This window comes from Chelonoidis abingdonii, chromosome 1, assembly GCF_003597395.2.
Source record: "Chelonoidis abingdonii isolate Lonesome George chromosome 1, CheloAbing_2.0, whole genome shotgun sequence".
Classification (NCBI taxonomy): domain Eukaryota; kingdom Metazoa; phylum Chordata; order Testudines; family Testudinidae; genus Chelonoidis; species Chelonoidis abingdonii.
In genome coordinates this window covers 139,914,048-139,939,908 of record NC_133769.1, presented here as the reverse complement: position 1 = coordinate 139,939,908, position 25,861 = coordinate 139,914,048, and the positions used below count along the sequence as shown (strand labels likewise).

The following is a 25,861-nucleotide window of genomic DNA, read 5'->3' as shown; positions in this document are numbered from 1 at the left end:
TTACTGCAAAACTGTAACAGTGTCCTTTTCAGGGGAGATTTTGAATTTATGGTACATTCTGGAGGGCAAGTTTATTTACTGGAAAACAGTGAGATTCTCTTCTTTACAGTTTCTTCAGGCAGCATGGAGCACAGTCTGGCAGCTTAAGCCTCTGATGAATATTTATAAAATAATAGAGATATTGGTCAGATGAATGGGTTTAATCCAGCCATTGATTGGCGGCACTGGTGTCACATGACCTATAAATCCCCTTCTAAACCCATTTCTGCATACACACTACCAAATATCTAAATGAGCAACGTTAGGCCCAACATATTCAACTGGCCTGTATTCACACTGTATGGTAAATGCAGTTTCTTCCTAATGTAGGCCTAATAATGTGATAAAAATTAATTGCGTTTCAATCAGTCACAGATGTAAATCTCAGGTATAATACTCCAAACCCACAAATCTACTATCAAAACACTATATAGTACAAATACAGTAAACAGTGGACATTTATATTGTTGTCGAATGTTAAGCCTTGGTAGGCCTTCTTGGAATCCTAGATTTTTGGAAAGTGAAATAATGCAATATTAATTCATGAAGAAGGATGGTCTAGCAGTTCTGCTGATAGCTTAAGAGTGAGGCGACCAAGCTTCAAGTCCCAACTGTTACAGATTTCCTGTGTGACACTGGGCAAGTCTCTTTGGGCCTCAGTTCCCACCTGTGAAATCAGGATAACAGCACTTCCCTCATAGGGAAGTTATGACAATAAATGTGTTAAAGATTGTAAGGGGCTCAGACACTATGTTGATGGGGGTAGATTATTTTATATCAAAATGATCTTTTCCTGTAGTTTGCCTGCTTATCTCAGTAAACTGGAAACATCAGACAGACATAGCCAGTAGTTTATATTCATGACATTGTGTGAAGAGATTTTCAAGTATCATTTTTTTAGTTATCTCACAAACATCAAGGATGAGGTCAGATGCTATAATATTGCACATTCCTGCAACCTTAAAATGCATACCTGTCGGGTTGAGTGAATGTCATTGTGTTGCAGTGAGTCATTTTTTAAAAAGCAATTTTTCCTTCCTGATGGACAGGTGAAATTCAAAGGCTCCAGGACTATATATGAAATTATCTTGGAGATTTAAACAAAAAATCCAGTCAGATTTCTAAGTTGCCCCATCTGAAAGAAAATCATCTCTCTTTGTTTCCAAAGCATTCTGTGCAGCAGTATATGTTAGGAGAGATTCCTCTACATGTGCTTTGAGTTGAGATGGATTCAGAGGGTCTATTAAAAGCAATATATTTTTTAAGAAAGTTTTATTTTTAATCCATAACAGAATAAAATTATTCATTAGGTTCATTTAGATAAAAACCTAATTAGTGAATGTTTTTCCTCTCTCAGTAGAATACAGTTATGCATAACAATATCTTGATTTACAGTAAATACACAACAGCAACTTTTTGTTATTTCTGGAGCAATGTACATGAAGATATTGTCACGAGTTACAAGGCTTCACTCTACTTTCACTTATACCAGTTTTATTCCAGTGTTGATATCAGCAGAGTTACTTCTGATTGACACCAGTTGGAGCTGAAGTCCCAGTTTAAGTGAGAGGTGAATTAGGCCCAGAGTATTTTGCTCAGAAGAACAAACAGCAATGTGCTTAGCTAGTTCTATCATCTTTACTTCTTTCAGATGCTTATGTTGTGATCTGTCTCTGCTTATTATTCAGGCTCCTGCTAAGCCAACAACTGTAGGCCAAAGTGCTCAGTAAGCTTAATTTTTTTCTCTTCCTGCTATTTTGTACCTTTAACCATAGCTCTGCATCAGGAGTGCTGTGGTGAGCCCCACTGCAGTAAGAACACCAAGAGGCATTGTGCATCACGAAGGCACAATGATTCCTAGAGCCTAAGTGTGCAGAGGGAATCTGTTTATTGCTACATCCTTTGAGAGGATGCAAAGTTCAGCCCCCTCTGTGGCTGGCCAGCTCTGCTGAAACATGTGGTAGGGTCTATTGCCCACGATTCTTTGGAGTACATATTGCCCTAGGGGCACGTTAGCAGGTAGCAATCCTTGCACTCAGTGCAGGGATTGGGATTGTGGCTGGTCTTGGCACAGAGAATGCAAGAGTGGGGAGGGCTCCTTATTACTGATATTATAGTAGCCCGAGGAGATCTTGCCATGGACCAGAGCTCTACTGTGCTAGGCGCTGTACTCTGCCCTCCCCATTTCCCATGCTTCTGTGCAAGGGCCAGCCACAGCCATAACTCGGCTCTTTAATTTGCACTGAATAACCCTGAAAGTGCTGCAGCCCGGATAGTGTATAAAATGTTATAGAGAAACTTACACCTGAAGTTTCTTGAGAAGTGACAGACTCCCTCCTCCACTCTCCCTGCCTATTGGTCCCTCCCTCCCTCACTCCAGTTTCAGGATCACATCACACAGTAAGTATACAGGTATCGCACATGTTCCATGGTACATTTCCGCCCCCTAAGGAGTCATACTTCTGTGTGCTGTGAGCTAAAGGATGTAAAGCTGCCTCGCTGACTCCGGCTAAACTGGCAGAAGCTTGCTGCTCGATTCCTTCGGCCCTTTGTCTCGCCTTTGTTTCGGTGCTTGTCACGCATGATAAAGCTTTCGATCAGTTTCAGCTTCTCATGCTCTTCCTTCAGGAAGAAATCAACAAGCATACTCTTCTCCTTTTTGATTTGTTCGCTGATGTCCTTGGGAATGTCAGGAATCATCCAGTCAACCAGTGCGCTGAGGAACATGACCAGGTTCTGCAAAATAAAGAGCAATGGAGCATACAGTGCTAGCTAGGCTGGAAGGATCTGTAATATTCAAACAGGCTGTAACAGAATCAAACCTCATCTATGGAATAGTTAGAAATGCCCTATCAACCCAGTGGCATATTACCATTCAAACATGTCATGTTTAAACTCTGTCTGAAATTAGGCATCTAAATAAGGCTCTGATTCAGGAAAATGTCCCAGTTCAAGAAATCACTTATGCATGTGCTTAACTCCCACTGAACATAATGGATAAGTTAAATGCATATTTAAGTGTTGTCCTAAATATAAGGATAGACTTAAGCACATGCTTAAGTGTTTTGCTGAACTGGGGCTCAAGTGGCCCTGCGGGCTTATTCCATGCACATGTTCAAAGGTACTGAGCACCCAACAGCTTAGATGGTAGAAACCAAAGCTCTCTATCCTAAGAGCAAGTATTGCATGGGCGGTAGCAATATAAGCATCCACTGCACATTGTCCCTCCATTGTGCTTCATTCGTGACCTGAAAAGACCACCTCTAGGTCTAACAAATCTCCATGCTCATTCCACCCTCAGGTTTCAGAGTAGCAGCCGTGTTAGTCTGTATCCGTAAATAGAACAGGAGTACTTGTGACACCTTAGAGACTAACACATTTATTTATTTATTTATGCTCAAATAAATGTGTTAGTCTCTTAGGTGCCACAAGTACTCCTGTTCTCATTCCACCCTCAGTTTCTCTGCTAAGAAGGAGGTTTTGGTGAGGTGGACACTAGTGCTGTGCACAGATTAGAATCCTGAATCTCAAATGTTATGGATGCGCATGTGTAGAGGTACTGGCGGTGCCAGTGCCTGTAGTGTACAGGCAAAATGAACTGCATGCACCATACACATACATTAGCTTATTACAGATGCTTCTGTGAGTGAAACTGTAATATGGTTAACTCAAAAGACTTACCTGAAATAGAATAACAAAAGCCAAGCGAGCAGATAAAACTGACCAGTACTGCTTAGAAAATTCATACTGATTTGGGGACCAAGGTGGTTCTCTGTAATCCTTGTACCTGACAGTGAAGATAGCTTGGTTAGTGCACACTTTCCAGCAATTGCCATCTACAGATTACACTAATTGCTTTGATAAAACAACTTTGCAGCAACTAACTCTAGAGAATTGAATCCCCTGAGCATTATGTACTTCATTCCACACTATTAGTTACAATGCCAGGATCCGATCTCAGCCACCATTGTAGTTCTGGAATACCTCTATCATATCCAACAGGGTTACTCTGGTTTTACACAGCTGTAACCAAGATTGGAATGTGGCCCTAATGGTAAAAATCTTCTAGTGTGGTTGGATTTCTTTCTGGAAAATAAAATATAGACCTGTTCTAGTCTTAAACTCATCTCAGTGCAGAGGGTCTGACATGCTGCAAATATATAATGAATAAAGATATACTGCAGTGTACTCAGATCAAAGAAGGCAATTAGTGGCTTGTGCAAAGATTGGTGTTCAAACCTGTTTTATTTACCACTATCATTAATATTTTGGAAGAGGAAGTAAACAAGATGTTAATAAAACCTGCAGATGCTACTAAACTGGAATGTTTTGCGAACATAAAAAAAAGGACAGATATCAGACAAAGAGTGGTAAGATACTAAGGCAGGAAATAAAAATAATTTTGGAAAAATGCAAAGTAGCATAAATAAAACAAAACAGTTAAAGAGAAGATGAGATACAGATCTTGAAGGGACACCCTTTGAAAGCAGATACAGTGGGAAGAGCCTAAGGCTGACAGAGAACAGCAAGTTAACACACATTTGCAACATGACATGCCAGCAGAAAAGGACATTGTGATTTGCAGCTGCATAAGCAAGGGCACGATGGAGCTGGGAGGTAATAGTTCTTCTGTAAACAGCTCAGAATAAAACCTGCACCTGGAATACTGCACTGGGGACCTCAGGATGAAAAAATACGCAATTTAGAGAAAAGCAAAAATGATCAGGGGCCTGAAGAGACTAACTTACCAGAAAATATTAAAGCACTGAGTATATATTGCTCAGTTATGGGATGTAACAACCAAGGTTGGACATTATAACTATCCACAAACTGCTGAAGGATATAAACACCTGAGGCCTGGTCTACACTGGGGGTAGGGGGGAGGGAATTGATCTAAGATACGCAACTTCAGCTACGAGAATAGCGTGGCTGAAGTCAACGTATCTTAGGTAGACTTACCTCATGTCCTGGGGTCGACTGCCACCACTCCCCCATCAATTCCACTTCCGCCTCTCGCCTCAGTGGAGTACAGGAGTCAACAGCAGAGCGATCAGGGATCAATTTATTGCGTCTACACTAGACATGATAAATCGATCCCCAATAGATCCATCATTACCCACTGATCTGGTGGGTAGTGTAGATGTACCCTAAGACTGAAGTCTATCGTGTAGACATGATAAATCGATCCCCGATCACTCTGCTGTTGATTTCTGTACTCCACCGTGGTGAGAGGCAGAAGCAGAGTCAATGGGGGAGTGGTGGCATTCGACCCCACGCCGTGAGGACACGACTTCAACCACACTATTCTTGTAGCTGAAGTTGCGTATTTTAGGTCAATCTCTGGCCTTTTCATTCTGCAGAGCATTTCTAAGAGTGTCTCTCTCAGGGACCCATCTCAACACATTAACTATCCCTCCACTTTATTCTCAAAATATTTAATTCTACAGATGATCAAGATGGGCACTGCAGACCACTGGTGGTTCAGGGACCCCAGTTTGGCAATGACAAGACAGTCCAAGGCAAAAGTAAAATAAAGGAACAAGAAGTGGCCAATGTGGCTTTACAACAGACTCTTCAAAGTTCCGAAGGCAAAAAGGAATGTGTACTGGAAACAGGGAAGCCTGGAGGAAAGTAAATACAGATAGAAAGGGTCAGTTAAGGCTGGAAGAGAATGATGTTAGAGTAAAAAAGGAAGCTGAATCAATGTTAGACAAAGCAGTTAAGGGAAATAAAAGACCTTGTACAAATATCTCAGAGGGCTAAAATGTAGTGGGCTTAAATGTAATCATAGAGTCATAGGACAGGAATGGCCCTCGACAGGTCCACCTGCTAGACCACCCCGACAGGTATTTGGTCTTAAAAATCTCCAATGAGAGATTCCACAACCTCCCTAGGCAATTATTACAGTGCTTAATTACCTTGACAGTTAGGAAGCTTTTCCTAATGTCCAACCTAAACTGTCATTGCTGCAGTTTAAGCCCCCTGCTTCTTGTCTTATCCTCAGAGGTTAACAGCAACAATTTACTTCCCTCCTCCTTGTAACAACCTTTTATGTACTTGAAAACTGTTATTGTGTCCCCTCTTGGACTTCTCTTTTCCCGACTAAACAAACCCAATTTTTTCAATCTTGCCTCACAGGTCATGTTTTCTAGCCCTTTGATTAGTTTTGTTGCTCTTCTCTGAACTTTCTCCAGTTTGTCCACATCTGGGTGCCTGAAATGTGGCACCCAGAACTGGACACAATACTCAAGTTGAGACCTAAATTAACGCAGACTAGAGTGGAAGAATTACTTCTTGTGTTTTGCTTATAACACTTCTGCTAATACATCCCAGTATGATTGCTTTTTTTGCAATAGTTTTATACTGTTGACTCATATTTAGCTTGTGATCCACTATGACCCCAGATTCCTTTCCTTAGTACTCCTTCCTAGGCAGTCATTTCAAAACTGGACGTGCTATTCTATTTTTATTTTAAATGGGTCTTTGATAAGAAAAAATAAGGAAGAAATGAGTTGCGAGATAGAGATGGCTCTCATCAGTGTTTTGAAGCTGTGGATCATAAAGCAGGTGAATATGGGAATAATTGGAAAAAATGGAAATCATACAGATCTGTGAGTCCAGATGGATACCAGGTCACTAGGGAAACAGTTCTTCCAAAAAACAAAAAAAAAGCGCTTCACAGGTCCAGTGCAAAAGGAAGCAGGTTTATGCTAAGGGAAACTCCCTTTAAAGATTTGTATCTGCCTTCTTTCTCTTCTGAATGTGCATATGTGACCAGCATGTTTCACGTATTCCATTATTGCATGAGATTATAAAGGTTAAAAGGACTAGGGCAATAAAAATGGCATATAACTTAACATAGTTTGCTTTTAATTTGACTTTTGCAATAGCTACACAAATGTCCTTTTGCTCTGAAAAATTATTACAACTAATGATATGCAACAGATTAGCATCACAGCAATGTTTATTTGGAAGTCGTGCCAAAGAGTTCACAGCACTGCATAAAATGCTGCTCAAAATATTCAGAGAATCTATACTGGATGTTCAGTGGGAGAATTTTCTAACTTGTTATGGTTATTTTTAAGATACCTTAATCTCTGGCAATGCCCGTAAGGAGCAAAATTCAATCTTATTGTAACTACATTTATCTCCAGAGGTCACAGATATCTAAGAATAAGAGAGGTCAGCTTGTTCCCAACGTATTTGCCAGAAAAAGAAACACAGATTTTTTTTTTTAATAAAAGGGACACTGTTTGTAGCATGTCTCCTGGGCTTGGAGTTAGATATCCTATGTTTTATCACAGTTAGTGTTCTAGCCAAAGCTGTGACTTTGATAAAATTTCACTAAGGCGGGTGATATTCAGAAATGGCCAGCAAGCTTGCCAATATCTTCCATCGTATTTTCCTGATAATTAAAGGTAGAAAAATGTTCTCATTTGTTTCTCACTGAACCAGCATCAGATTAGTCTGGTACAGAATCAGACTTTTAACTTAGGTTTCTTGTTTTCAGTACAGGAGACACTTTCTGCTCAGAGGGAAGAATTGGAATGTACCTGACATACAGCTTCAGACAATGAACCAGAATTACATATACTATGGTTTTGCTCTGCTCCTTGTTTTGCAGCCCTATCAAGGCCATGTAAACCCAAGCAGTGCATTTCATCATTGCTGCCAGTGCACAATCTTCCAGGTAAATTAACAGTCATACACCAGACAATGAAGCTGTGAGCAAGTCCAAGTGACTGGAACCAACGCCAGGACACCAGAGACACATCTGAAGTAAGATGGGCATGTCATAAGAATGACTGATGAGAGACTACCTAAAATAATAACATATAGCCACCTTGGACAAGGAAAATCAGGGGGATGGAGGAGGGGAGAAGGAATGCTTCACAGACACTTTGGAGGACAACCTAAAATCATGTAATAGCTCTGTATTGTGCTAGAGAACTAATTGCTAGCAACATAGAGAAATGGAGGAGAGCAGGGCACAAGGAGAAGAGCAATTTGGCAAAAGGAGGCCCAGAGCATAGCTTTAAGACAATTATATCTTGCCTGCCACAAAGGAATAGGTGAGTAGAAGATAACACTGAGCAGAGTCCCCATCACCAGCAGTGCTTATTGGATGTGCCACAGGAGTGCTCCCAACAATACCCATACTAGCCACCAGAGAGTTTTTGCTCTTTCTACTGTCTCACAGACTTCAAGGCCAGAAGGTACCATCATGGTCATCTAGTCTGACCTCCTGCACATTGCAGGCCACAGAACCTCACCCACCCATTCCTGCAATAGACCCCTAACCTCTGGGGAGTTACTGACGTCCTCAAATCAGGGTTCAAAGACTCCAAGATACAGAGAATCCACCACTTTAGTTTAAACCTGCAAGTGACCTGTGCCCCATGTCCTTCCTCTGGGTTTCAGCAGCCTGCTTGTTACAAGTGCTGTTCACTCTCACAATGACTCAATGCTCTCTCTTAGTCTGCTAGTTGGGTGTTGCAGCCCTCATCGCAGGACATCTGCACTGTTCTGGCTTACCCGCCCACCCTACCTACTGCTCACATCTTGGAGCCTGACCGTGTGGCCCTTACTCACTTGAGTAATCCTTACTCCATGAAATCAATGGGATCACTTGCACGAGTAAAGATTATTCACATAGATCAGGATGGCATCATTGGATAACTGTACACATTCCACACCAAACAATGACAACTTGGATTTCTCTTCTTGAAAACAACTACTTTACCCAGGTGGGACATTCCCCATTGACTCTACAACTAGCTAGTTATTAGCCTTTTCTGTCATAACAAGAGACACTTTTATAATTTATATAAAATACAGGAATACTTATATAGTTCGGTGGCCACCCTACAAAATGTCCAGTTGCTTTAGATAACTATAATAATAGGTGTATTTACAATATTGTAAGAAACTGCCTATAGTATGTATAGGGAAATATAGGGATCACTGTAGCTAATAATGAGATATTTATCAAAGATAAAATGAGTTAACCAGTGTTGGGAATGGGAGGGTTTTTACCCAGGAAATACAGCATGATTTCTATGCTGACTCACAGTATTACATGCCAGCATCTCCATGTTCAAGATAATCTAGGGATTTATGAATATAAAACGATTAAAGTATAATGCTGACAAAGTTCATTGACATAGACTAGCTCAGCAGCACCATTGTGGAGACCTGGGGGTAGATTCAGATCTCTCTTAATGGCAATGTTCATCAGAAGTAACTTCACTGAAATCTATGGAGATACTGTGTTATAAAACTGGTCCAAAGGAGAAAAGAATCAGCCCTCTGGATCTGATGTCTAGTTTCGGTATCTAAGTCCCCATTTCAGCTATGGTTGGAAATAATAAACAGGCAACACTTTCAGCCATAGTGACTTAGGAGCTGCAGCAAATGTGGAGGGCCCTGTAATAATTTCTTAGTATTGCAGACTGGTCTGATTACTGGGGTGCTGTTTTCAGTGTGAATGGTTTGCTTTAAGTGCTTCTCACTAGGGGCTTGTCTGGGATGAGTCAGGCAGAGGGATCTCAAGGGTGGTCCCTTATTGGCTTCTATTAAAGGGAATGCTAAAGGACATTGCCAGAACTACTAGCTCTGCTGACTCTGGCTCAGTTCCCCTCTGAGCCTGTGGAACTGGTTTGACCAGGAGTGGACAAAACCCTCCAGCAGTGAAGAAGTCTGGGGTGTGAGGAGGAGCTAAGAACTCTCATGGGATATAAAAGGACATTCTCTTAGTGATGCAAGGGGGAACTAGATTGAAAAGACACTCAAGCAGCAACCCATTGACATGTCTGGAGAAGCTAGGCCTGCCTAATTTCCACCTAAGATGGTGAGACTTGAGGTAAAATAGACCTGAGCGTAAGCTGTTTGTGTCTTTACATTCCTTTTTCTGTAATGTTTTGTTCCAGCTTCCAAACAAAAGTACTTTGTTCTAACAAGGCTGTTGGTCCCCATCACCAGTCACAGGTTCCTGAAGGGAGGAAATAGGGTTCCCTAAACCCTGTCAGACTTGCAGGGCAATACCAATTGGTACTGAAGCAAGATCTTGGTTCGAGAGTAGAAGAACTGAGTAAGTCCCTTTTACACAGGTAAGGGCAAGAGGCCCAAGACCTAAATTGGGTGCTCTTGGACAGACTATAAAGGAGACAGAAATGTAGCTAGCCCCATAACTGGGGCTGATGTTAATGACTGCCACCATGGGTGTTCTTCCAAAGACAACTACGTACTTCAGTAAAGCCAACGGGTGTGCTAAAGCATTCTTTGTGTGCAACAGAAGGAGCAATTAAGCACCTGTGTGTAGTAAAAAACAACTGCAGACAACACCCAGAGTCCCCTGAAAAGGCAAGCCAGGTGGTGGGCTCAGGGGTTTCCTAAGAGACTTCACATGCAGATGCCAGGTATTGGTTCTGGGCTGTGTGAACTGCATTAAGTAAGCCAGGGAAAGAAGTTGTGTGTGCCCCACAGAGGCAGCCTCTCCTCAGGCACAGTGGTGGCTGGAGAGGCTCACTTGGGAACTGCTGAGCAAGAAAACTGCCTGTGAGCTGCATGTTCCCATTGCTGCTTAGGGAAACAGACTTTTGCATTCATTTCTGTGAATAAACAAGTTTACATTCCTGCCTCACAAGCCTCCAAACTTTGGCTTTCTGCTCGGCGTAAGGGGCAACAGACTAAATACTGTTGATAGGTTCTGAAGGGAATTCCCCCTAGTGTTCCTTGTCAGAAAACATGGTATTAAAGCATGTGACCATGGCGAAGGCGTGGGTTTTCAAGCAGGGGAAAGCATGGGGAAAATGGGTCCCTGTAAGGGAGGAAATATTGTTCTAATTAGAGGGAGTGTGTTTTTAAGGTGTGATCCTGCTTCCATTCTTATCGATGAGAGTTTTGTCCTTGATGTCAGTAGGAAAAGAATTGAGCTCTAGGTTTTTATGTTCAGCAGAAGTCTTGGATGAAGCTGTTCATTCTATGCATGGAGGCACCATTGGATTTTGCATCTACATAGTCTAAAAATCATATCTGCATTAACTAAAAAGATGATAGTTTAAAAGAACAGAAAAGCTTCTCAGGTCTAAGTCAGAAAGGAAACACTTTTATCTAACGTGTGACCGAAACAACCGACTTTACCTCCACAAAGTGTTGTTAGAGCTACTTTACCTGCAGAATACAACTTCCTGTTCAAACTGTGAGTTGTCTGGCTGTGTTCCAGGTTTGAGATGACTAACATTGAAGTATGAGAGCGTGTGATTGATGAATCCATGCATGGTTCCATTTTGACTGTATGCATATTGATACACAAGGCGTGGAATGAAATCAGATGTGACAGAGATTACAAAAGCCTGGGAGACAAAAAATAACCCAGTGAATCTACAGATGATGTGTTTTGGATTAATCGAATTCAGGTTATAGTTTTCATGTTCAAATAAATATAGAATAATGGTCAGTTTTGCAACCTCACAAGTGAGAGACGACTTGCCAGACAAAGCAAAGAATAAGTGTTTTTAAACTACACTAGCCTGCTCTCTCTCTCTCCAGGCAGAGGAAACTCATGGGATTGTGGGGGGCACACGGGTTTACGTGCCCTGCCAGATTTCTGCCAAGGTTTATACTTTTATTTTTTTTGGGCAGGCAGTGGATTCAAAATTGTACCCTCCTCCTTTCCACCACTGACCCCCCGCCACAAACTATCAACAGTTACTTGTCGCCTGTGTCTCCAGGGAAAGTATATAGCTAGGCAGGTGGGACATTTTTAAGAGCAAAGAGTAATTACAACAATTGCCTCATATATAATGGTCTCAATCCTGCCCCCACTGATATCAATGGGAGTTTACCACTGACTACAAAGAGTGCAGGAGCAGGACCACAGTATGTATAACAACCAGATCCTCAGCTGGTATAAATTGGTGTAGCTCCACTGATTTCATTGGTGCTATGCCAACTTATACCAGCTGAGGTGTGGTCCATAAAGGACTAATTCTCTGTTCCCTTGCTCCATTCTAAATCTGGAGTAGCTTCACAAAGTCAATGGAGTTTACTGTGGTGTCAAACATATGAGAGACCAGAATTTGCCCCAGAAGCATCTAGAATATCTAAATAACAGTTAACTGAGTGCTATATTCTGCCACCCTACTCTGTGAGTAGTCCCACTGAAAAAAAATGATACTTGAGTAAAGATGATAGAATCTGGACCTAAGTGTTTTTTAAACTCAGGTACACACATTTTCACTTTTCAGCTGTTGACAACAGAGGGGCAGCATAGTTAGTGTTTTCATAGATAGAATCATAGGTTACTAGGGTTGGAAGGGACCTCAGGAGATCATCTAGTCCAAATCCCTGCTCAAAGCAGGACCAATCCCCAGATGGTCCGCTTCAAGGGCTGAACTCACAACCTTGGGTTTAACAAGCCAATGCTCAAACCACTGAGCTATCCCTTTAATTAAAGCACTTGGAGAATAGAAGCAACTAGAGTATGTCTGAAAATGTAAATAACTATAGGGCCTGATCCTGCAATGTGCACTTAAGTAAAACTGAGGGAGGCAGTGTGGTTCTGTTGATATGGCTTAACACTGGGATAGAGAGATCTGCAGTCTATTCCTGGCTCTGCCACTTGGGCAAATCGCATCATTTCTTTGTACATCAGTTTCCTTATCTGTGATGATATTCATTTTCCTTTCTAACATAGTTTGAGATCTATGGGAAAAAAGTACTGGGTATTATTGTGATTAAACCTCCAGGGCCTGATTCTCATGTATACTATAACCTTGTCTACATGGAAAAGGTTTACAGTATAACTTAAGATGTGAAATAAACCAATATAGTTATAATCAGCATAACACTTTGGCCCCCAAGCAGACACTCTTTTTCTGGTATGGGTGACCTTTTTCAGTCTAACATATGTTTCTTGAGAAGGGGTTTAAGGTACACCAAAAAATGCCACTCTTATATTGGAATCATAGTGTCTACTTAAGAGGTCGTACTGGTGTAACTATACATGTATAACAATAGCTGCATAACTGGCAAAACTTTTTCTTTGAGATAAGGCCCTAGGCTCCTTTACACTGCTCAGCTAAATTACATTCACGCTGACTTAATCCAAACCTATATTTACACTGCCAGAGAATGACGTAAATGTGTCTAAGCATTATAATACCTAGTTCTCATACAGCATTTTCATAAATGAGACTTAGTCCTCTACTGGTGTGCTTGGAATTTTGCCTGACTAATAATTGCAGGATCCAGCCCATTAATGTGTGATTCCTATATAAATTAATCTTCATGTCCCGTAAAATATAATAATTCAGAAACAGAGATGAGTAAATGCACGCCTCGTGTAATTCCGATTCTATGTAACATTACGTGATGTTTTAAACCCAAGGAGGGTAACTTTGTTTTTCATTGTATTTTATGGCAATTGAAGAAAGTAGGTATTGCTCAAAATTTAAATTAAGCTTAAGGGAAAAAATAAGCTCATAAAGTCATAATCAAATACTTACATTAATGATAACTGAAAACTTTCCAATACCACTCAGAATGTTATACCAAATTCCTGTAAGAGAGTTAATAACAAAGCTTTGTTACAGGATTAATCTTAATTTCCTCTTTTGAGGTGAATTCCAGGTGTTACCATCATTGCAATGATTCTTCATTACGTACCGATATCTTTTTCTCTCACAGTATCTGGCCTCCTTAACTCAGAAACAAACTTTTTTGCATCCAGTCGAACTTCTATGACGTTGTTGAGAAGGGCAAACACCGGAGCCAAAGGGAAGGAGGCAACGAAGAGCGTGACAAAGCCGAACTGGATAACTGGAAGAGAGAGACATATTTTCTGAGAGAAGCTTTGTACTGGCATATTAAATATACGTCTGCAGGAAATCAGCTGCTGAGGTTTGTGTGTTACAGGAAATATAAAATTCCATTTCAAACATTTCTGTCCTGTTGTTAAACAGTACAACAAACAAGGTGAGGCTATGAAAGAAAGAAGGGCTTGTCACTGTGTTTTTATAATGGTTCTTATATTGCTCCTGGTCTCCAATTTGCATATGTGGGCCAGAGTAAATATTAGTTTACTAAAGGAAAAGTAGCATGTATGCTATTTTCCTTTTAAATACAATTATCTTGAATGAGGCCATGTTACGCCTCCCACTGTTTGTTTGTAGAGGAGAAGTAATGCATATAAATAGGGAGGGGAAATCCATGAGGCAACATCTCCTATTCCCAAGACCCTTTGGAAGACTGTCTGGGCAAACTACCTGCTATAGGTGTTTGAGCTCCGGAGTGAAACTATGGTATGGCCACTCTCTGTGGCATCATCCCCCTCCATACCTTGGGGCATTCTGGTGCAATTCCCAGTAGAAGCCAATGCTGTTCATTGCATCATAACATTTTGCATTCCTGCTTCAGGAAGTAACAGCGGCCTAACATCGAGGGACTGACCCTGCCCTAAGGGAACATAACAGGGATGGCCTGACCCTGCCCTAAGCACAGAAGACCTAAGATTTCTACAGATCCAAGAATATCTGTGCCATCGAAGGGCCACAATCCTGATTTCTTCCAGGAATACTCTTTTACCTGGAGGGGATGTTGCCTTGTGTACAGCACCTAGAACAGCGAGAGCATGGTCTATGATTGGAGCCCTGGGCACAGGACTGTCCCTAGGGAGGTGTGGGGCCCTGGGTGGAAATGATGGATTCATCTCTTCCAGGACTGACCGCACCGGCCAACCGCACCATCACACGGGGTCTCCCAAAGAGCGGGGCCTGGAGCGGTCGCTCTGATTCGCCCTACCCAAGGGAGAGCTCTGCCTAGGCACTACCACAATACAAGCAAACAATACCTCAAGAGTTTAAACTCTTGGCATTTCCTGAATTGTTTATGCCCTTCCCATGGGGGCAGGGATGATCTGGACGTAAGTAAGAAGCTTTATTCTGCAGACAACTTAGACACCAATTTTCATATCCTCTCCCTGCAAAGTGGAATTTAGAGGAATGAATGTCTTTTTCTAAAGTCCCCCAATGTTTCAAAGATATTTAAGACCATGAACAGTGCACGTTGGGCCCAATGTTGCAAGGTGCTGAGTGTCCTTAATTGCCATTGCCTTCAAAAGCAGCAGAGGACAGTCAGCTTGTAGGATCGGGCCCATTTTGGGCCTATCTTGAGAGGAGCTGAGCCAGCACCTGAGGAATGATGACCTCCTTATGCTGTAGGTGCTGACCAGCTGCCAAGAAGCCTTAAGCACTATTGTCTTCCAATGAAGACATCAGGATTGGATAGTGTTGTCACCATGCAAGAGTGGGCCTCTCTTTGTAAAATGTAACACTGAACATTATTTTAATATAAAGTTGAGCTCTTATTTCCCAAAGAAGGTAGCACAGGGTGGCATAAAGAAAGACTGGGAAAGGCATATTGCGCAGTTGCAATGGAGATAGCCACAACAAAATTAAGCTAGTGAATTGTTATATAAATAGTGCTACAAATAGGATCTGAGTGGACAGCAGTGATATGCATTGTGGCTTCTTTGTAAGCAGAATAAAGGTCCCTGTAAAAGCTCTCAGTCCATTACAGCAGATATCCTTTGCACTTTTGGAGGACAGAAAAAAATGGAAAAGAAAAATTATCCTAGCATAGCATAATTTCCTTCGGCACTGTTGTCACAGCCCACAGCCAACTGATAAAACAGCTTTCCCCAGGATCTCTTTTGTACCCAGTTTATTTTTTGTGTACCTATTTCAAGCCTCATTATGGTCCCCCCATCTCCTCGCCCAGTGACAATATATTTGCACAACAAAGCATTATCTCCGTGATAATTGTGGCCTTGGTTTGCCATTGTCCATGGTTTGCTTTAGAGATAAAGGTTATATCATCCTAACATAGCATGATGGGAGCTATTTCAACATACAAGAATATATTACCCTCTAAATTATAGTTTCCTGAATATTTTATGTTCGAATCAGGAAAAGGAAGTAAGGAAATAAAAACAGATGTTAGAGAAGTATCTCAAAAACCTTTGAAATGCTTAGAAAAATATATAGCACCAAAATGTGCCTTATGTGTTCTGAAGTGAAATTAGCATAACTATTGCTGGGTGGAATCAGTAAAAAAGTATTTGCAGTGATTTCTCTGAGTATAAACCACAAATACTTGCTGTGATATTATTTGCAACCATTTTAATTCATTCCCTAGGAACATCTGCATGAATGATGTTTTAGTTCATAAAAGAACATTTAAGGTACACAAACATCTTCTGGATGATTATGTAAACATGTCTTCATACAAAGATCCACATCAGAAATGTTTGTGTGGTCATGTTGAAATTGCTGTATTTCCTTCCTTTTATTTTTAAATTAAAATTTCAGTGATCCAAACAAGTAGCAGAAACACTGCCATGTGACTTAGGTTTTGTCTACACTGCCCTGCAGGTACAACTACGGGGGACTGAATAGCAGCATGCAGCAAAGTGCTGAGCTGTAACTCCCCCCTGTGGATGCTGTGGGCACAAATGTAAAGGTTCCTAGATCGCATTAATATAGTTCTGTGAGGTAGGAGTTACCCCACAACACTTTGCTGCACACTGTTATTCATACCTCCCCCCCCGTAATCCGAACTCTGGGGTGGTGTAGACATGGCCTTAGATGATCAGTCACTTGTCACGAAAAGCAAAACATTCCATGATACAGTCAAAACAAATAGTTTGTGCATGATCCAGGCACTGAAATGTGTTTGTTTAAACTATCGGGGGAGTACTGATGCATAACAAGTAGATTACTAAAGCTTGAAGTCTATGCGCTTTTATTTGAGGACGTAAAAAGAGGCTAAATTCATTGAGAGTTGAGTTCTGCTTCCTTAGGCATGTTTAGTAGCACAAACACAACTAGCCCCATCCAATTCAATGTGAGTAAATGCATGAGTACTAGCTACTCCACCTACATCAGGGACACAGAATCAGGCCCAAAATAAAATCATTCACTGTAACTAGATCAGTTACATACACACACACACACATACACTTTGAGTAGACCTCATTTATTTCAATGGCATAATCAGACTCAAAGGAAGCTAACTGTTCATGATTCTGCCACTCTTATTTACAACCCTCAGGTAATCCACTGGATTTTAGAGGGATTTCTCATGAAGTGTTACTAAAAGTGAACAAGGGTGGCCAAATCAGTCCCATTCTGAGTGACATTTCAAGTACTCTTAGAGAAACGATAGCCTTGAAATATACAACCACAAGCTTGGCAGCGAAATCTAAGGGGAACATACAGTTCCCTTCTCTGTGGCAATAACGTATACAATATGCCTACACATAACATGCCAGGATGACACTTTAAAATCCAGCCTCAATATAGAGATTATAGAAAAATGTGGGCCTCCCTTTAGTGATGTGTCTTTTGTTGGTGCCTCAGACATATTCTTTTTGATGGATTTTCCTGCTTGAGGGGAAATTCTTCCAAACCTCCAGAATGCATGGCCCCCATCGCCCTTCCCATTCCACACCCTTTCCTGTTCACAGATCCCTGGAGGTGTGTACAGCCCTCTGCATGATTACAAAGGATGCAGCTAACTCTGCCTCTCTCTACGGGTGGGGAAAGATTTGTGCACTGAAGGTTCCCTGCATACACACATCTTTAGGACATGCTCTGGCCCTGGAGATGGAATTTTAAATGTAGGTGGCAGTGAAATAGGCAACTGGGATGGAGGTGGGAAATCTGAAATAATGTCATCACTGATTTTCATCTACAAGATCTTTTGTTGTGGTTTCGGAACAGAAGTTTTATTGAGAAATAACTTGGTGATCACTTTGCACTGGACTGATTTGAGGGCCACCACTTGCCATACAGGATGAAGATTCTGGGCCAAACTCTGGGGCAGCCAGTAGCAGGAACACTGATCTCCTGGATTCCACCTCTTGACAAAGTTAGGGTATGTCTACACTCCAGTCGTAGACCAGGATTACAGGTTAAGTAGATATGCCTGAGCTAGCTTTACTGTAGCTAGCACAGGTTCTGGTAACGGTGAAGCTGTGATGGCATGGGCTTCAGTTCAGGTGGTAAAAGTCCTCCCAGAAGCTTAGGTAATTACAGTACTTGCAGGGCTAGCTTAGCCCATGCTGAAGCTTGTGCTACCATGGCTTCACTGCTCCAGTACCCGAGCTATCTAGATAACTAGATCAAAGCTAACTTGAGTAACAATAGCAGTAAAGCTGCACCAGCCTGGGCTTTATATATGAATGTCTACATATTCATACCTCCCGACTGGAGCGTAGACATACCCTTAGAGCAGAAGTGGGCAAACTGAGGCCCACGGGACACATCCAGCCTGCAGGACCCTACTGCCCAGCCCTTAAGCTCCTAGCCTGGGAGGCTAGCTCCCAGCCCCTCTCCTGTTGTCCTCCCTCCCTCGCAGCCTTAGCTCGTCATGCTGCCAGCACTCTGGGGGGCGGTGCTGCGAGTTCCTGCTCTGCAGCAAGGCTGCGAAAGCCACCTGCCTGTGCTGCTGCTCTACACTGCACGGTGGCGTGGCTAAGGGGCAGGGAGTCCTGGGGGACAGGGAGCTGGGGGTGCTTGGATGGGGCAGAGGTTCTGGGTGTGGTGGTCAGGGGACGGGGAACAAGGGGGGTTGGATAGGCGTGGAAGTCGCAGGGGGGCCTGTCAGGGTGCAAGGGTGTGGATAGGGGTTGGGGCAATCAGGAGACAGGGAGCAGCGGGGGGATAAGGGGTGGGGTCCTGGGGGGTTGGTCAGGGGACAAGGAGTAGGGAGGGTTGGATGGGTTGGTAGTTCAGAGGGGGGCAGTCAGGTGGCAGGAAGTGGGAGGGGGTGGATAGGGGGCGGAGGCCAGGCAGTTTGGGGAGGCACAGCCTTCCCTACGCTGCCCTTCATACAGTTTCAGAACCCTGATGTGGCCCTCAGGCCAAAAAGTTTGCCCATTCCTGTTTTAGAGTCAAGGATTTATGTAGCAGTTAATGCAAAGCTTTTCTAAAGTCTAGATGAAGGGTCCACTCCTGCTTCTGTTAAAATCAGTGGCAAGACTCCCCTTTGATTTCCAGGGGAAAGCGATAAGGCGCAATGTCTGTCACCCTTCCCTGACACCCAGTACAAATTGATGAGGAAAGTGCCTACAGTCAAAGGTTATATTAGTGCTGGAGAACACTCTAACAAGTGTTTCAGGGCAGAAGTAGGTACTGAGTGGGGAATCCATGGAAAAGGGGCCAAGGGAACCATGTTGTTATGTTGTGAAGTACTGGAACAGCCTTCCAAGGGGAGTGTGAGGGCAAAAGACACATCTGGCTTCAAGACTAAGCTTGATAAGTTTATGGAGGGGATGGCATAATGGGATAGCCTAATTTTGGCAATTAATTCATCTTTGATTATTAGCAGGTAAATATGGTCTGTGATAGGATGGTAGATGGGGTGGGATCTGAGTTAGTACAGAGAATTCTTTCCTGGGTGCTGGCTGATGATTCTTGCCCATATGCTCAGGGTTTAGCTGATTGCCATATTTGGGGTTGGGAAGGAATTTTCCTCCAGGGCAGACTGGCAGAGGCCCTGGAGGTTTTTCACCTTCCTTTGCAGCGTGGGGCACAGATCACTTGCTGGAGGATTCTCTGCACCTTGAGGTCTTTAAACCACCATTTGAGGACTTCAGTAATTCAGACATAGGTTAGGGGGTTGTTACAGGAGTAGGTAGGTGAGATTCTGTGGCCTGCATTGTGCAGGAGGTCAGACTAGATGATCATAATGGTCCCTTCTGACCTTAAATCTATGAGTCTATGACTCAATCTTGAATGGTGCTAAATAACACTGTAGCCCAGCTAAGCCCAACACTTAAGCATGTGAATAGTCCCACTGATTTCAGTGGCACTACTCACAGACTTCAGAGCTTGCTGGATTAAGCCAGAATGCCCAGGACAGAGTCCAAGGAGCCAGGGCAAAGCTGCAGGGGACCTAGAAGTTGTGCAGATGCATACTGCTGCCATACTTTATTTATTTGTTTATTTAGATTTAAACAACAAAGGAGACAGCTAGCCAAGGCTCTAGGCACCATAACACGTAATTAGTAATGCAATAAAATCCCAGCATCATTTCAAACTGGAATTCAGCCAGCCATGTTAAAAAATCCAAAAACCTCCTGCCCACCCCTTCATCATTCTGAAAAGGACACCCTCAGCCCTCTGCAACCCCCATGTCAGAAACACAGTCTCTGACAGGGTTTGCGCTGGGCATACAGGAGAGGTACAGGATCTGTGTATGGGGTAGCAGGCAGGCAGACTGCCCAGCTCACTTTCATCCCCTCCTGATGGAAGTCTGCAAAGGAAACACTAAAGGGCATAAAAGGGTGGAAGGGTCCCATGGCTAGGACCCTAGCCTAGACCTGGGTTCAAATCTCTGCTCTGTCACTGACTTCCTGTGTGACTTTGGGTAAATCACTTGTTTTTCTTGTTCCTCCACTTTCCATCAGTTAAATTGTGAATAAACAGCATTTCCCTATCTCACAGCTGTAGACACTCTGATAATAGGGATACAAGTACCTAAATTATTTCCACACATTTGGCCCTCAGTCCTTTTTTGAGGACTGTTCCCCAATATTTGGATGGGTTCTGAGTACCAGTCATACCCACAGAGCCAAAACTGGAGAGCTTTATTCAGCTTTTATTTATGCCTCATTCAAGCAAACAGCAATTGACTCCAATAGTAGTTTGCCTGAGTAAGGACAGAATGAACACTGGGGAAGGACTTAAGGATCTGGCTTTGTAACAAGAATCAGGAATCCCCTTTGTTTTCCCAGATACCCCATCTCATTTTATAGCCCAAGTACACTGTCATTTTAAACAATTAAAGAGGATAAACCCACTCCCTCAACCTTGGATTTCCATACCCTCTCCCTCCTGAAGCCCTGTTCTCGAGTCCAATTTAGAAAAAAATGTAAATATGCTACATTTAGTTGCTCCTGGCCTCTCCATTGCTGCTTGATGCCCTTCAGAACAATCTCAACTGACAGGTTCAGTGCTGAGCTGCTCAAAGTGCTTCCTGTCCATGTGGGTGGTCTGAGTCACTCAGCAGTGAATCTGACAGCTGAATTTAGTGATATGGACTCAGAGCAACAGGCAGACCAGGGGAGGAGCAGCTTAGGTTTCATTTGTTTCACATTTGTCTTGAATCCCACAGACAGGGCATAGCTTGCTGTGGAACTGGCATAATAACAGAGACAATGAGCCATTCTCCTCGCCACATAATCCAGTTCTCTTGCTGGAAACAAATATTTGGAATAGTACTTCATCCACCTGGGATACAGATTATTGTCTCTTGAAACACGGTATCCATCCAATTATCCGTGAATGATTGCACAATGAGGCATTCTACATTATTTAAACAGAAGCTACCCATTTTAAGTGCATGCTGAAAGCCTGATGACGACTCTGTTTATGAATTGATAACTTTGGTCCTAAGCCTGCAAGTTTTTCCATGCAGGCAGACCCTTCCACCCACACGGAATCCCAATAAAAAAAAAATGATGCTCCAGCGGTCCGTCTCCACCTGGGGCATGCATGACCAGGGCAAAAGAGCCACAGTTGGCCCTGTGTGGATCAGCAACAGGGAGAAGAGGGTGCAATGAGCCTTCTTCTCCAACCCCTAGCTCTGTTCTAGGGCCAGACTGGCTACAGTTGGGGTGGGGAGCACAGGCACTGCACTAGCGCAAGGAAGGAGAGAGGTTCACAGATGACTGCAGAATCATGACCTCATCCCAGCTCTAACAGCGAGGTTTGCCTGAATGACATGATGGAACATGTGCTGCACCCTGCAGTAGAGTGGTGGAGCTCCCACACCAGGGTGCACTCCCACAAAATACTGACAGGAAGTCTGGTTTCTTCTCAGAGGCTTAAAGCTGCAACTTGACATTTAGTGCTACAACTGACAATGCATTGTAGCTCCCAATATGAGCAACATCTACTACTACAGATGTGCAAGAACAAATATTTAAAGTGTTTTTTTGAATTCTATTTGTTGATGATGAATAAAAACAAAGGGCCTGGGAGTGGACTAACTACACATCCAACATTTCCTGGTTAAGTGCAGACATCTTTGAGTTATGCCTAAGCATAAAAGCATCTGAAAATATTTATAAGGGGAAAAGTCTATATTTTTTCACTCTTGTATAAGTCAAATATTACTGACAGGAGTTTGCTCAAACTTTCAAAACAAAATTCACCTCTGAGCTGAAGCAAAGAATGGAATATTTCAGTCCCACATGTGAAAATGGTGGTGGTGGGGTTAAAATAATGAAGATTGCAACATACAGCCAGATCCCCAGGTGAACAAGAACAGTTCTTGAAACAGCTGGCGAAGGGGAGGATAGTTGGGGAAGGAAACTTTCAGGCCATTTTGCACCACTGAAGGATCAAAGGATCTGGCCACAAACTTAGCTATAGAGCAGGGGCGGGCAAACTTTTTGGCCTGAGGGCTCCATCAAGTTTTGTAAAATTGTATGGAAGGCCAGTTAGGGGAGAGGGTCATGGCCTGGCCCCCACCTCCTATCTGTCCCCCCGGGACTTCTGCCCCATCCAACCCCTCCGTTCCCTGATGGCCCCTCTGGGACCCCTGCCCCATCCACCCTGCCCACTCCCTGTCCTCTGACTGCCCTCAGACCCCCACCGCCCCATCTAACTCCCCTCTCATTCCTGATGCCCCCCTGGGGACACCTGCGCCATCCAACCACCCTTTCTCCCTGTCCCCTGACTGCCCCCGGAACCGCTGCCTCTGACTGCTCCCTGTTGCCCCATCCAACTCTCCGTCCTCCATGACTGCCCCCCCGGGATCCTTGCCCCCATTCAACCCTCTGTTTCCCCCCCAACTGCCCTGACCCGTATCCACACCCACCTCTCCTGAACACCACCCCAAACTCCCCTGTCCTCTATCCAACCCCTCTGCTCTCTGCCCCTTACTGCGCTGCCTGGAGCACCTGTGGCCGCTGCCACCAACAGGCAGCTCAGAGCATCGAGTCAGGCCGGGCTCTGCAGCTGCGCTTCCCCAGGAGCTCACAGCACCACCGCCCAGAGCATTGCGCCAGCAGCTGAGCAAGCGAACTGAGGCTGCTGGGGGAGGGAGGACAGCAAGGAGGGGTCAGGGCTAGTCTCCCAGGCCAGGAGCTTTGGGGCCAGGCAGGATGGTCCTGCGGGCTGGATGTGGCCAGCGGGCCTAGTTTGCCCACTCCTGCTATAGAGAATGATATAATGCACCTGCTATTATAAACATGAATTAAAATATTTACATAAAATATGTCTGTCTTGTCTGACACACATGTTGTATCATAAAATGCATATATTCAGGTGCTTTTGTTACAGTGGATTGTCCGTAGTTTAAGACAGAGGTGTGACATACAATATTTAACAGATGTCTGATTTCAGATAATTTGCCATATGTGTGATGAGCTGTGGTTCTTTTCTGAATGATTTCCTACCCTGAAGGTTGTACTGTGCTTGGTCCCTCTGGGATCCACTTTTGATGCTGCAGTAGTGCTTTGAGATAGGCAGCAATTTTGTTTTGTATTTAGTGTGAACACTCTGGCTTCTAACTTATTCCCTGGAATCCCCGCATACTGCTTCTTTGTAGTCTCATGTCCGTGCAGATTGGATTGTATCCCAGAACTGCATCATTGAGTCATTTGGTGATTATTTGCACCTCTGCCATCTTGGGTTCTGCTGACTCATATTGATGCTCCTCAGAGCTTATTCTACATGCACACTTAGAATGGGAAAGGAGCCCTTTATAAGCTTTCCTTTGGAATTCCATATCAGATGCTAATGTGCATCCTGGGCCAAATTTATGCCTGGTATCACTGTCCTCTCCTGGTAGCAGAAATGATGCTACTCTCTTTGCTGATGGGAAGTGGGGGTGAATAGAGTCCAAAGGAGGATAACTAAGAGTTAGGTAGGTACAGGCTGGTAAGCCTGACTTCAGTACCAGGCAAACTGGTTGAAACTACAGTAAAGAACAAAATTGTCAGACACATAGATGGACATAATTGTTGGGGAACAGTCAACATGGTTTTTGTAAAAGGAAATCGTGTGTCACTAATCGACTAGAATTCTTTGAGGGGGTCAACAAGAATGTGGACAAGGGGGATCCGCTGAATATAGTGTACTTAGATTTTCAGAAAGCTTTTGACAAGGTCCCTCACCAAAGGCTCTTAAGCAAAGTAAGCTGTCATGGGATAAGAGGGAAGATGCTCTCATGTATTGGTAACTGGTTAAAAGATAGGAACAAAGGACAGAAATAAATGGCCAGTTTTCAGAATGGAGAGACATAAATAGTGGGGTCCCCTAGGGGTCTGTACTGGGATCGATCCTATTCAACACATTCATACATGATCTGAAAAAAGGGGTAAACAATGAGGTGGCAAAATTTGCAGATGATACAAGACTACACAAGCAGACTGCGAAGAGCTACAAAAGGATCTCCCAAAACTACGTAACTGGGCAACAAAATGGCAGATGAAATTCAGTGTTGATAAATGCAAAATAATGCACATTGGCAAACATAATCCCAACTATACGTATAAAATGATGGGGTCTAAATTAGCTGTTACCACTCAAAAAAGATCTTGGAGTCATTGTGGATAGTTCTCTGAAAACATCCATTCAATGTGCAGTGGCAGTCAAAAAAGCTAACAATGTTGGGAATCATTAAGAAAGGGATAGATAATAAGATAGAAAATATTATATTGTCTCTATATAAATTAATGGTATGCCCACATCCTGACTGCTACATGCAGATGTGGTTACCCCATCTCAAAAAAGATATACTGGAATTGGAAAAGGTTCAGAAAAGGGCAACAAAAAATATTAGGGGTATGGAACGACTGCCGTATGAGGAGAGATTAGTAAAACTGGGACTTTTCAGCTTGGAAAAGAGATGACTAAGGGGGATATGATTGGGATCTATAAAATCATGACTGGTCTGGAGAAAGTAAATAAGGAAGTGTTATTTACTCCTCATAACATAAGAACTAGGGGTCACCAAATGAAATTAATACACAGCAAGTTTAAAACAAACAAAAGGAAATATTTCTTCACATAATGCGCTGTCAACCTGTGGAACTCTTTGTCAGAGAATGTTGTGAAGGTCAAGACTACACAGGGTTAAAAAAGAACTAGATAAATTCATGGAGGATAGGTCCATCAATGGTTATTAGCCAGGATGGGCAGAGATGGTGTCCCTAGCCTCTGTTTGCCAGAAGCTGGGAATGAGCAATAGGGAATGGATCACTTGATAATTACCTGTTCTGTTCATTCCCTCTGGGGTACCTGGCATTGGCCATGGTCAGAAGACAGGATACTGGGCTAGATGGACCTTTGGTCTGCCCCAATATGTTCTTATATTCTTATGACATAAGCTTCCTGATGGTGGAGCACTTCCTGTAAAACTTTGGCAGACAGAATACTCCTGGGTTGCTGGTATTACTCCAGCACCAATTTGCACAAAGCCGACATCCAGATCTGCAAACACCAGTTCATGACTGGCATAACACATCTTTTGACAACAGAACTATTTGTTCTGTTGTGCAAACTGAACTGTCTATCTGCCACATGGACCAGATTCTGTTCAACTTGACTGAAAACAATGGAACAGCACAAAACTTTGTTTAAAACCTTTCACCAAACCATGAATTCTGTTTCCATAGAAGTTGCTCAATGCTTCTAAGTATTTATTATTTACAGACGTCTGTTCTGTTGTGCGGCGGAGGCTGTTATGGGCTTGCTTCTTGACCTTCAAATGTATGAAGACCAGTGGTATTAGGGCAATAACTGCA

At 43.0% G+C, this 25,861-nt stretch overlaps 1 protein-coding gene across 1 annotated transcript in view; it reads right to left on the bottom strand.

Annotated features, from left to right (window-relative positions):
- Nucleotides 1-1,391: 1,391 nt before the first annotated feature.
- Nucleotides 1,392-25,861, bottom strand: part of ANO2 (anoctamin 2) — a 337,309-nt gene continuing 312,839 nt past the window's right edge. Inside the window, 5 exon segments of the mRNA XM_075070724.1 lie at nucleotides 1,392-2,775; nucleotides 3,721-3,826; nucleotides 11,212-11,393; nucleotides 13,548-13,600; nucleotides 13,708-13,860. Coding sequence (XP_074926825.1) covers nucleotides 2,494-2,775; nucleotides 3,721-3,826; nucleotides 11,212-11,393; nucleotides 13,548-13,600; nucleotides 13,708-13,860 — 776 coding nt within the window. The 3' untranslated portion in view covers nucleotides 1,392-2,493.